Source organism: Jaculus jaculus, chromosome 7, assembly GCF_020740685.1.
Source record: "Jaculus jaculus isolate mJacJac1 chromosome 7, mJacJac1.mat.Y.cur, whole genome shotgun sequence".
Classification (NCBI taxonomy): domain Eukaryota; kingdom Metazoa; phylum Chordata; class Mammalia; order Rodentia; family Dipodidae; genus Jaculus; species Jaculus jaculus.
This window is the reverse complement of record NC_059108.1, coordinates 98,461,502-98,474,631: the sequence shown is the minus strand read 5'-3', so window position 1 is coordinate 98,474,631 and position 13,130 is coordinate 98,461,502. Positions and strand designations below refer to the sequence as shown.

Sequence of the window (13,130 nt, the reverse complement as noted above, 5' to 3'; positions counted from 1 at the left end):
CCTAAGTCTTATCTGAATATCCCAGGTATCCTGTGCTTGGAGAGGGACTGGCCCTACTTCCTGCTGATCTTGGGTCTGAGATTTTGTCTGGGGGTCCAGGTTCACTGCAACCCTGGGGAATGGGGGGAGGATCCTGGCTCACTGCACCCCCCCCCAGCAATGGGGGGAGGAGCTCCCCTGCTGGTCTGGTCCCTGAGATATGACCAGTGGCTCAGGCTGCTGTGACCTCCCCTAGCCTGGGACCTTCCTGTCAGACATTTTAGGATTGCTTTAACCTAGGGCCCTGCCTATGTCTGACAAGTCTGGAAGACTAGAGAATACCAGGTCTTCCAGGAGCTGCTGTGAAGCTGTCTGTCTACCCTGGTAATCTGTCATGAGAATTCCTCCTCACATCTCTGGTTATGATAAAGTATGGAACTTTTACCCCTCCACAACATTGGAATAGAAAAAGTGCTCAGCCTCATCCTGTCTAGACTGGGATCCTTGACAACTTGTAGGCAGTCAGGCCGCTAGTCCCTTCTGCTTGGCACTGCCATCTTCTGAGTGGGGGGCCAAGGATTAAAGGCATGTGCCAGCACACTTGGGTTGGCTTGGCTATTTTGTAATAACTGTCTGTGTTTGTTTGTGTGTGTGTTTTTTTTCCCTACAGATGGACCACACATCCCCAACCTACATGCTTGCTAACTTAACCCACTTACATTCTGAACAACTTCTGCAGGGCTTGAATCTTCTTCGTCAGCATCACGAACTCTGTGACATCATTCTTCGTGTAGGTGATGTTAAAATTCATGCTCACAAAGTGGTACTCGCCAGCATCAGCCCATATTTTAAAGCTATGTTCACTGGAAACCTTTCTGAAAAAGAAAACAGTGAGGTTGAGTTTCAGTGCATTGATGAAACTGCCCTCCAGGCCATTGTGGAGTATGCCTACACAGGAACTGTTTTCATTTCTCAGGACACTGTTGAATCTCTCCTTCCAGCAGCAAACCTACTCCAGATAAAACTTGTCCTGAAAGAATGTTGCGCTTTTCTTGAAAGCCAACTTGATCCTGGTAATTGTATTGGAATTTCTCGTTTTGCAGAGACATATGGTTGTCATGACCTGTATTTGGCAGCTACTAAATACATATGTCAGAATTTTGAAGCTGTTTGCCAGACAGAAGAGTTTTTTGAGCTTACACATGCTGATTTGGATGAAATTGTCTCCAATGACTGTTTGAATGTAGCTACCGAAGAGACTGTTTTCTATGCACTAGAGTCTTGGATCAAGTATGATGTACAAGAACGTCAGAAGTACTTAGCCCAGCTTCTGAACAGTGTACGATTACCATTGCTGAGTGTTAAGTTTCTCACTAGGCTATATGAAGCAAATCATCTTATTCGTGATGATCGCACTTGCAAGCATCTTTTGAATGAAGCCCTCAAGTACCACTTCATGCCTGAACATAGACTCTCTCATCAGACAGTATTGATGACGCGACCCCGTTGTGCTCCCAAAGTACTTTGTGCAGTAGGAGGGAAGTCTGGACTCTTTGCCTGTTTGGATAGGTAAATAGAAGGCATTCTAAAAGGAGTGATGCTATTAGATTTTGTGCTTTTTAAATATACTTATTTTCTGTATTTTAAAAATTGATTTTCCTTTTTATTTTTATTTGCTTTTGTGTTGTTTTTCTTTTTTTTATTTCCTAAATATTTATGTGGATTTTTAAAAATAACAGTGTCATCCATTCTCTGCAATACTCTCAATTATTAATCCTTCCTCCACACCCTCACCCTTCCCCCATGTACACTTATTCATCCTGGTCTCCCATTTTTCCTCCTTCCCTTCTCTCTCCTCTTCTTCCTCCTCCCTGTCACCTCTTCCTTCTCTCCTTCTCTACCTTATAGAAGGTGCTAATGAATGGCTGGAGAAATGGCTCAGCAGTTTTCTTACAAAACCTGACAGCCCAGGTTCCACTCCCCAGTGGATCCACGTAGAGCCAAATGCATAAAGTGTTGCATGCATCTGGAGTTTGTTTGTAGTGGCAAGATGCCCTGGTGTGCCCGTATTCTCTCTCATTCTCTTACTTTCTCTCCACTTCTCTGTCTGCTTGTATACAAATTTAAAAAAAACTTTTTTTTCAAAGCAGGCACTAAAGAGGAAAGTGAAAAACCTGTGATGAGGACAGACTGGGAATGGGAATGGGGCTGAATGAAAACAGTTAATTAGAAGAATCATTAAGGAAATGAGAAAATACTAGATTGCTATAAATAACGGGCTGTATAGAAGATTTTTTCCTATATGTTTATTTTCACGATAGTAAAAAGTGCTTTCTTTTTTAATAATTAAAAAACTAAGGATTTGAATAATTAAAACTAAGGATTCACTGTCTGTTTCCATAAAACTATTTCAGACTTGAAGGCCATGTTGTCTTTGCATCAGCCTACCTCTGCAATTGCTGTATGAGAGCAACTATAGGCAGTGTACAATGAGTGAGCATGGATGTATTCCAGTAAAACTTTACTTACATAAAAATCTGGTCTTATGGTTGTCCTGTATTTCTCCTGTGTCATTACCTTCTTCCATTGTGCTACATCATTGCCATCAGCTCACATGTATTTCTGGCTTAAGCTCCCAAATTGCTTGAATCTTCTCTGTCTCCATGGTCTTTCAATCCCACTCTTAACTGTTTATTTTTTTTTTATTTTTTTGTTTATTTTTATTTATTTATTTGAGAGTGACAGACAGAGAGAGAAAGAGGCAGAGAGAGAGAAAGGGTGGGGGGATAAAAAAAACTGGGCATGCCAGGGCTTCCAGCCACTGCAAATGAACTCTAGACACATGCGCCTCCTTGTGCATCTGGCTAACATGGGTTCTGGGGAATCAAGCCTTGAACTGGAGTCCTTAGGCTTCACAGGCAAGTGCTTAACCGCTAAGCCATGTCTCCAGCCCTCTTAACTGTTTTATAGGAAAAAAATCTTTATGGTAAAAAATTGCTGGTAGCCAGGCCTGTTGGCGCACGCCTTTTATTCCAGCACTTGGGAGGCAGAGGTAGGAGGATTGCCATGAGTTTGAGGCCTCCGTGAGATAACATAGTGAATTCCAGGTCAGCCTAAGCTAGAGTGAGACCCTACCTTGGGAAAAAAAAAAAAAAAAGAAGAAGAAGAAGAAGAAAAAGAAATTATTGGAAAGATTATTTATACCCACTGTTTTCACTTCTTCATCCCCCATTCCCTTCCTCCTTCCTTCCCTCCCTCTCTGTCTCTCTCTTTCTTCTTTTGGTGCATGTGTTCATGTATATGAATGTGGGCATGTGCATGCCATACCATGCATTTAGCAATAAAAGGTAACTTTGGATGTTGGTCCTCATTTTTCACCTTGTTTAAGAGAGAGTGTCTCATTCTGTTGTCACTGCTATGTTTGCCAGAGTTTGTGCTACAGCATCCAGCTTTTTTTTTTTTTTTTGTTAGTTTAGTTTAGTTTTGTGTTGGTGTTTCTTTTCTTTCTTCCTTTAATTTTTATTAGCATTTTCCATGATTATTAAAAAAATCCCATGTTAATTCCCTCCCGGTTTTTATTTTCTTTTTAATTATTATTATTTATTTTATTTGAGAGAGAGAGGAAGATAGAGAGAGAGAGAATGGGTGGGCCAGGGCTTCTAGCAAACAAACTCCAGATGCAAGGCACCACCTTGTGCATCTAGCTTACATGGGTACTGGGGAATTGAACTTTGATCCTTAGGTTTCGCAGGCAGGGCCCTTAACCACTAAGTGGTCTCTTCTACCTGTTTTGTATTTTCAAAGTAGGGTCTCCTCAATGTAGCCCAGGATAACCTAGAATTCACTATGTAGTGTCAGAGTAGCCTCGAACTCGTGGCGATCCACCTATCTCTGCCTCCTGAGGGCTGGGATTAAAGGCATGCACCACCCTACTCATCCCACATCCAGCTTTTTATGTGGGTTCTGGGGGATCCAGACCGAGGTAGGTACTCACACTTGCACAGCAAGTGCTTGATCCCTGAGATAGCTCCCTAGTCTCATTCTCTCCTGAATTTCTTCAACACATATTCCCACCATCTCAGTAACAGTATTCATTAAATTCATCTTCCCTAATACATTGTTCTCATTGGTATAGATTCACATGTGTAGAGTAGGCTATAATAAAACTGTCTATAAATAGACATTCAAAAACTTTTGGATGAATATGTGTTTAGATCATACTGGATAGAAAATACATCTGTTCATACTATTGAATTATGGAGCTTGGGGAAAAGGAAGGTTAAATAGAGTTTGAGTGTGGTTTGTATCCCAGGTATTCATGTGTTAGAAGCTATATCCTCTATTTGTAGTGGTCGTGGAAGTATCTTAGGTCAATTAGGTTGTGCTTACTGAATCCTAGAATTAGTTCATAGGCAATATTGGATGCAAGAGTAATTGGGTTAGGTAGCTTCTACCACGATTTTAAACAAAAGCCTGAGAGGGCCAGGGAGAAGTTATCACAGGGTGAGAGAGCCCTGATGGAGTGATGACTAGTGACACCATTGGAGTAGATCCACCGTTAGACTTCAGAAAGGTATAGCTACCAGCAGTAAGCAATGCCCACCAGGGAAAGCTATACCCAATGTGTAAAACCAGCCTGAGAGAGTAACTTTGTGGCTTCCAGCAAAACCATAGAGTAGGGCTACCAAGGCTTTGCATCACTTCATTGTGCAAAAAATGCTGGATGTGGTTGGAGCTTTATGGGTTTCATACCTTCCCTGCTGGGTTTTAGTCTTGTTTTGGGCCAGATATTCCTTTCTACTTTCCTGTTTATCTTCTTTGGACTAGGAATTATAATCCTATCTACATACTACCTACCTAGGATTTTACATGGACTCACAAATGGAGGTAATTTGCCTTGAGTTGCAGATGATACTTTGGAATTAATGCTATTGGTTAGGGTTGTAGTTTAGCACAACTTGACTAGCATATACCAAACCCTTGGTTGGGTCCAAGCACTTCAACTTTTTTTCTTTGAGTTAATGTTAGAATGAGTTAAGAATTTGGGACTATTTAGGTTGAAACGGTTATATTTTGCATTTATGAGAAGGATAAGGGAGGGCCTGGGATAAAACAGAATATTTGAGTGTGTTCAAAAGAGGAATGGAGCTTAATCCAAGTACATTGCCTAGAGGTAAAGCCTTTGGCAGCTGATAAGGATTAAAGTAATTAAGGTGGAATCCCTCTGATTGAGAATGACAGCTTTATAAGGGAGGAGAGACCAGAGTACATGTGCACATGCACGTGCACTCATATCTGTCTCTTACCATGTCTCTGCCAGTAAGAAGACCATTAAAAGATGATTCCTCTTCAACTTAGGTCAGAACCATCAGCCAGAATTATCCTTTTACTTCATAGCTTATCTAGTCTGTGGTATTGTTACTGATAACAACAACAATGAAAAAAAAAAGACTAAACCAAGTACTGGTCAACCAGCTTACCAGACTACTCACAATACATTTGAAATCCTGTGTTCCCCTTCTTTTCTATCCCCCTGCGAGAAAATGCTGTTTTATTTTATATATTTATTTATTTATTTGACAGAAAAAGAGGAAGAGAGAGAAAGATTGAATGGGCATGCCAGGGCCTCCAGCCACTGCAGATGACCTCCAGACGCATGCACCCCTTGTGCTTCTGGCTAACGTGGGCCCTGGGGAACTGAGCCTGGGTCCTTTGGCTTTGCAGGCAAATGCCTTAATCACTAAGCCATCCCTCCAGCCTGAAAATGCTGTTTTAATTAGGACTATCTATATGGCCTTGACTTCACATGTATTATTCACACTGTTACTTTTCAAACAGGAAAGAGATAATCAGTTCATTAGGTCTGAAGTGATTTGAGCAAAGCTTTGCTAAAACTTTATTTAAAAATAAATAGCCCACTGGAGAGATGGCTTAGCTGTTAAGGCGCTTCCCTGCAAAGCCTAAGGACCAAGGTTCAATTCTCCAGGTCCCATGTAAGCCAGATGCACATGGTGGTGCATACATCTAGAGTTTGTAGTGGCTAGAGGCCCTGGCATGCCCATTCTTAATCTCTCTCTCTCCTTCCTTCTCTCTGTCTCAAATAAATAAATAAATAAATCTTTTTAAAAAATCATTAAAAAATAGCCAATGTTAAGTTGTTAGAGTGTCAGTTGAGGTTGAAGGGCCATCTTTCCATGACCCACATGTAGAGTGAGTCCATTCCTGCCACCAGGCCTCAAGAAGCATATGTGAGCCGGGTGTGGTGGCATACCCTTTAATCCCAGCACTTGGGAGGCAGAGATAGGAGGATTGCTGAGAGTTTGAGGCCACCCTGAGAATACAGAATGAATTCCAGGCCAGCCAGTGAGACCCTACCTCGAAAACAACAACAACAAAAAGTATATGTGGCTTTGAAGGCCCCTTCCTCTGGAGCTTTAACTCCCGGAGGGCTTCCTGTGTGCTCTTCCTAATGCTATTTCTCTCCTCCCAGCAGTAGCACCTGTCCTAAATTTGCTGTGTATTATTTTGTATTTCATTACAGTTTTGCAATACTGTATATCAATAAATTGTTGAATTTTATATATATTATATCAATTCAATAATGCTAGATATATAGTTTTCAGAGATGTGTTTTACAACTGAACAATTAGTTTGTGAAGATTATCTGCATAAGAAAATCATTTACTTTCATTAGCATATAATAATGTTATAATATAAACATGATTTTTTTCTTTCAAAAATGATGATTTTAAGTTTTAAACTCCTTTCTTAAATTTGTGCATATGTGTGTGCACAAGTGGTGACCAAAGAACAACCTTGGGTGTTGTTCCTTTGGAATGCCATCTACCATTTTTGAGAAAGGGGGGGTCTTATCATCCTGGAGCTCTCCAAGTAGGCTAGACTGGCTGCCTAGCAAGCCCCAGGGGTTCTCCTGTGTCCAGCACTGAGGTTACAGGTGTGCTTCACCACAGCCAGCATTTTCATGTGGGCACCTGGGATGCCTCACACTTGCAAGGCAAACCCTTTATCAACTAAGCCATCTCTCCAGCCCTAGTATTAGTCTTACACCTATGTAGAGTATGCATCCCATGTGAGCAGTTCAGTGAATTATTACAAGCTGAATATTTTTTTTTTAATTTTTATTTATTTATTTATTTGAGAGCGACAGACACAGAGAGAAAGACAGAGGGAGAGAGAGAGAATGGGCGTGCCAGGGCTTCCAGCCTCTGCAAACGAACTCCAGACGCATGCGCCCCCTTGTGCATCTGGCTAACGTGGGACCTGGGGAACCGAGCCTCGAACCAGGGTCCTTAGGCTTCACAGGCAAGCGCTTAACCGCTAAGCCATCTCTCCAGCCCACAAGCTGAATATTAACAAACCAGTTTGAGCAACAAAACATGATCAGCACCCAAAAACCAACCTTATATTCCCTCTCTGTTCTACTCCCACCCCCAAGATAATTACTCCCTGTATTTCCTTCTTAAAAATTTATTTATTTGAGAGAGAGAGAGTGGGAGGATGGATATGCCAGGGCCTCTAGCTGCTGCAAACAAACTTTAGATGCATATGCCACCTTGTGCATCTGGTTTATGTGGGTACTGGGGAATTGAACCTGAGTCCTTAGGCTTCACAGGCAGGTGCCATAACTGCTAAGCCATCTTTCCAGCCCCACTCTCTGTATTTCTGATTCAGGAATTAAGTTTACATGTTTATTAACTTGATACAAATGGAATCACAAAACAAATAATTTTTAATTTGGCATCTTATTCTTGTGTATAAGATTTACCCTAGGTGCATTCACTTTCAATACTGTGTGATAGTCTTGTATATGAGATACCACAATTTATCCATTTTAAGGTTGGTGAACATTTAGACTGTTTCCAATATTTCACTGTTACAAGCAGTACTGCTGTGAACAACCTTGAACATATATGCTTGCATTTCTCTTGGGTACATTTCAAATAGTGGAATTTCTCAGTCATAGGACAGTATACAACACCTTATTTAACCATTTTTTTTCCCTTTCTCTCTGATGAATTATTGTCGGTCAATGATATGTTGCAAAATTAGCTATAGTATTACAGTATAGTATAGTATTGTCTATAGTATTGAAATAAACACCTCATAGTGAAATTGCTGAGTGAAGGTATATATGTAGTTTTAGCTTTTTACATTTTATTTATTTATTATATTGTTATTACTATTATTTGGTTTTTTGAGGTAGGGTCTCAGTCTAGCCCAGGCTGACTTGGAATTCACTATGTCATTTCAGGGTGGCCTCGAACTCATGGTGATCCTCCTACCTCTGCCTCCCAAGTGCTGGGATTAAAGGCATGTGCCACCATGCCTGACTTTTTAAGTTATTAAATAAACTTATTTTCCAGAGTAGTTTGTTGCAATTAACACTCTTACCAACAGAATATCAATTCCTTTCTTCACATTCTTGCCTACAATTTTTATTATCTCATTTTGTATTTTCACCAGTCTGCAAGGTTTGTCATAGTATATTTGGGTTTTTTACTTACATTTTCTTAATTACTAATGAAATTAAGCCTACTTTTGGTTTTGGTCTACGTGGGCTTTTAATTTTTTTTTCTGCTTATTTTTTAGTGTGGAGATGTACTTCCCTCAGAATGACTCTTGGATTGGTTTGGCGCCTCTAAATATTCCTCGCTATGAATTTGGAATTTGTGTTTTAGATCAGAAAGTGTATGTGATAGGTGGTATTGAAACTAACGTGCGCCCTGGTGTCACGATTCGAAAACATGAAAACTCAGTAGAATGCTGGAATCCTGATACAAATACTTGGACTTCTCTAGAAAGAATGAATGAGAGCCGAAGTACCCTTGGAGTAGTAGTACTTGCAGGAGAACTTTATGCTTTAGGGGGATATGATGGACAGTCTTACTTGCAATCTGTTGAGAAATATATCCCCAAAATAAGACAATGGCATCCTGTAGCACCGATGACTACCACAAGAAGTTGTTTTGCTGCAGCTGTTTTGGATGGGATGATATATGCCATCGGTGGGTATGGTCCTGCACACATGAACAGGTATTTAACTTAATTGAATTGTGTATGTGTACATTCTTTTACAAAGCATTATTGGCATTCATTTTTGAGTTTTAAGTAACTGTGTGTTGAATGGACTTCCTTTTTAATATTCTTGGTAATATTGATATGCATTTGAGCATTTAAACTGTTCCATAAACATAGTAGTTTATATGGGAATTTGTTATAACACAAGATTCAAACCTCTCTCATGATATACATTCATGCATGTCAGCAGAGTGTTTTAAAATTCAACAACCTGAAAATAAGAATTGACAATTTTAGATTTTGTGTGGTATTATTATGTGTGTATATAGTCCTGCATTGTTTTTTTTTTTGTTTGTTTGTTTGTTTTTGTTTTTTTGGTTTTCCAAAGTAGGGTTTCACTCTAGCCCAGGCTGACCTGGAATTCGCTCTGTAGTCTCAGGGTGGCCTTGAACTCACAATGATCCTCCTACCTCTGCCTCCTGAGTGCTGGGAATAAAGGCATGCGCTACCACGCCCGGCTTAGTCCTGCATTGTTAATTGAATAAAGTAGAAATGTCCTTCTGTGTAACATCATAAGACATGCCCACTTAGTCTTGTTTGATGTTCCTTTTTTGATTGTATGGCCATATATGTGTCATCATGTATCTGTGTGGTAATGGAATTAGAATGAGAAATTTATGAATTCTGTAGTATATTCTATATGAGAAAGTTATCAAGTTACTGCATATATATACACTTTTAATTATAATTCTGAACTTTGTTGGAAATTGATAATCTAAAGACATTTTATCTCTAATAGTAATTGGAGTGGTATATGTTTAATTCATTGTGAGCAATTTAGTGAAAGAACATCATATCTATATATAATGCTCCAACAGTTTTATATAAGGTATGGGAACATCCATGGGGGCCCTGGGACCAATCCCTCATGGATGCTTAAGTATATATTGTTACATACCTGTGTATTTATTTGAACTTTTAAAACTGTGGTGGGTTTTAGTCTTTCTCTTACAGGAAGAGTGACAAAAATATCTGTGAATTAATTCCTTCTCATGTAAATGTTTGCAGTGTGGAGCGTTATGACCCAAGTAAGGATTCCTGGGAGATGGTTGCATCCATGGCAGATAAAAGGATTCACTTTGGCGTGGGAGTTATGCTGGGCTTTATTTTTGTGGTAGGTGGGCATAATGGTGTCTCACATTTATCAAGCATTGAAAGATATGACCCTCATCAAAATCAGTGGACAGTGTGTCAACCAATGAAAGAACCCAGAACAGGTAATGATAATTTTTAAATTCACTGATTCATTCATTTGTGGTAGTTGGGATTGAATCCAGGCGTGTTAGGCAAGTATTCTAGCACTGAGCTACATTCTTAGCTGATAATAGTCCATTAACTTCTAAACATAGTGCCAGGCTTGGTGGTACATGTCTTTAATCCCAGTACTTGAGAGGTAGAGGTAGAAAGATCACTGTGAGTTCAAGACCAGCCTGGGATTACAGAGTGAGTGCCAGGTCAGCCTGGGCTAGAGTCAGACCATACCTTGCAGGGGGGAGGGGAGAGGAGGGAATGCCAAACTAAACACAGAGCTGTGCTTCCTATTCTTGGAATGGTAGGACCTTGGAATACAACAATAAGGGTATTACTTTACCAGAAAAAAAAAAAAAAACTTGGTAAATTTGAAAGACAACTACCTAAATAAAATTAGAAAGACCTCTTGTTACTGCAAACAAACTCTGGATGCTTTTGTCACTTTGTGCTTCTGGCTTTATGAGGGTACTTGGAATTTGAACCAGGGCCATCAGGCTTTGCAAGCAAATGCCTTTAACCACTGAGCCATCTCTCCAGCCATTCATATGATTTTTATTATGGTTCATTAATTGTACAAAAAATGGGCTTCATTATGATATTTCATTTAATGTATGTAATATACTTTGTCCATATTCATCTTCCCATTTCCCTCTCTTCTTCCCCATCCTTGCCCAGTGATTGGTTTCTCTTCTACCTAAACAGTTCCCATCTACATTCATGTCTTTTTTCTTTTGGGTAGATTTATTCATTTATTCATATGTGATAATGTGTGTAAGGGAGGATTTTTAAGGCATGAATTATTTAATTCAGCATACTTGAAAACTTGAATGATTTGTAAATATCAAGTATAAAGCCTACAGAGAGAAGTGTATTGCTTTCTTTATAATAATTTAAGAATGCATGGCAGTTACCCTAAACTGATGTACTGAAATGTCATACAATACCCTGTGAGTATCTACAGTGGCTATGTGTCAGTTAAACAGCATAATTTTACAAGTGTTTTCCTATAGTAGAGCAATCAGGGGAGAGTAGGCTTGGAGAGCAGAGACAGACATTTACTCTGACTTTTGTTAAGAGTGTTTTTTTTTTTCCTAGTACATATAGCTATATTGCATGTATAATGATACTAGATCATTGAAGTCTATTTTATGAAATCATTGAACTGCAGATTCATGTAGTTTTAGTGAGTCAAACTCTACTTTACAGTTGACATGTTTTTCTTTTCCCACCTGTCCTAGGAGTTGGTGCTGCTGTTGTCGATAATTACCTTTATGTAGTCGGGGGTCACTCGGGGTCTTCCTACCTGAACACAGTACAGAAGTACGACCCTATCTCAGACACATGGCTGGACTCAGCAGGCATGATATATTGTCGCTGCAATTTTGGATTAACTGCACTTTGATGAGTGTGAATTTTTGGAAAGCTGGTGGTGAAGCATGTGCCACATGAAATAATGCCCTGTTTCCAGAAACCTAAGAGCTGCATTGCTTTCTTCCTAACTTGAAGTGGCATATAGACTCAGTTTGTTGGGTACTTTCAACTGGCCAGCAGTTTGGAATGCTCTTGATTATATAGTAAATCAATAATCCAAAAAAAAAAAAAAAAAAAAGAAAAAGAAAAAACAAAGGAAAGACCTTGCCAATTGAATAGTGCACTTTGTGTGTGTGTGTGTGTGTGTGTGTGTGTGTGTGTGTGTGTGTGTGTCTGGGATAGACTAATTTTATGTTCCTAAATGTACATTTAGAGAAAACCTTGCTGCTTCTTAAAAAAAATAATTTTAGCTCGTCTTGATATGTATCATGGTTTGCTGGGATGAGAGGGTTTTCCATTCTGGATGACTGAGTGATGACAGAATGCTGACACTGGTTGCTGGTATGAGTTCATGTGCTTCATGTTTTCTTTAAAACAAAGGGCTGCTTTTTACTTTTGGTACTTTTAGGGGTTGTAAATAACATGTTGCAGTTGGTCATCTGAATGCTCTTTCTGCTGAATGTTTTTATGGATAGTGGTGTAGTGAAGCTGCAAGACAATTGCTTTTATTATCATATTTGGAGCACTGTTTCAGTATGTCTAATATTTATTATTTATGCCTTTTGTTATGGGCAGATTAATGTTGGATGAACTTACTTATCTATGCTACGATAAGCATGGACAGAAAGTTCATCATACCAGTTTTAATTTCTCACTAGTACTATAGCGGCTTTCCAGTGATGATGTAAATATTTGAAAAGCATTTATTACCACTCTCAATGCAGATTTTTATATATCCTTATAATACTTTTAGTTTTTTAAGTTCTTTAGGTTTTTTTTCAGTGATCAAATATAATAATGGTGCTAACTGTAGGCTCTATAACAAGGCTTTAACTTATGTTCTTTTGGGTGGTTAATGTAAGATATGCATGACATATTTTGATAGTATTTTAATTTTGATTGGCTTAACTCATGTGTGCTTATTAACAATGTTAATGCTTACATTGCTGTTGACATCCCATCCATCCCATTAGCCTGTCATGTAATGTTGACATCCCAGACCATCCCAGTAGCCTGTCCTGTTTCTTATAGTTTTCAATAGTTATTTAAAGAATGATGCATTTTTTATGTTCTTATGCTACAGATTACATGTCTTTTTAAAAAACAGAAATATATGCATTAAATATAAAGCCCTAGGCAGTTATGCATACTTTTTTATTTCTTAGGTAACTCACTAAGTGTTTTAAAATTATTGAGGAAAACTGGAACTTGATGTTTACTTGAATAATGGTTCCCAATTTGATTTGCTTTGATGAAAGAAACGTTCTTTT

At 39.0% G+C, this 13,130-nt stretch overlaps 1 protein-coding gene across 2 annotated transcripts in view; it reads left to right on the top strand.

The window, feature by feature from the left end:
* Nucleotides 1-11,938, top strand: part of Klhl28 (kelch like family member 28) — a 35,068-nt gene extending 23,130 nt beyond the window's left edge. For both annotated transcript variants that reach the window (XM_004649140.3, XM_045155040.1), the window contains 4 exons: nucleotides 650-1,548; nucleotides 8,590-9,033; nucleotides 10,087-10,295; nucleotides 11,568-11,938. In XM_004649140.3, coding sequence (XP_004649197.1) covers nucleotides 650-1,548; nucleotides 8,590-9,033; nucleotides 10,087-10,295; nucleotides 11,568-11,731 — 1,716 coding nt within the window. In that variant the 3' untranslated portion in view covers nucleotides 11,732-11,938. The remainder of the gene's footprint in view (nucleotides 1-649; nucleotides 1,549-8,589; nucleotides 9,034-10,086; nucleotides 10,296-11,567) is intronic.
* The last annotated feature ends 1,192 nt before the right edge of the window (nucleotides 11,939-13,130 follow it).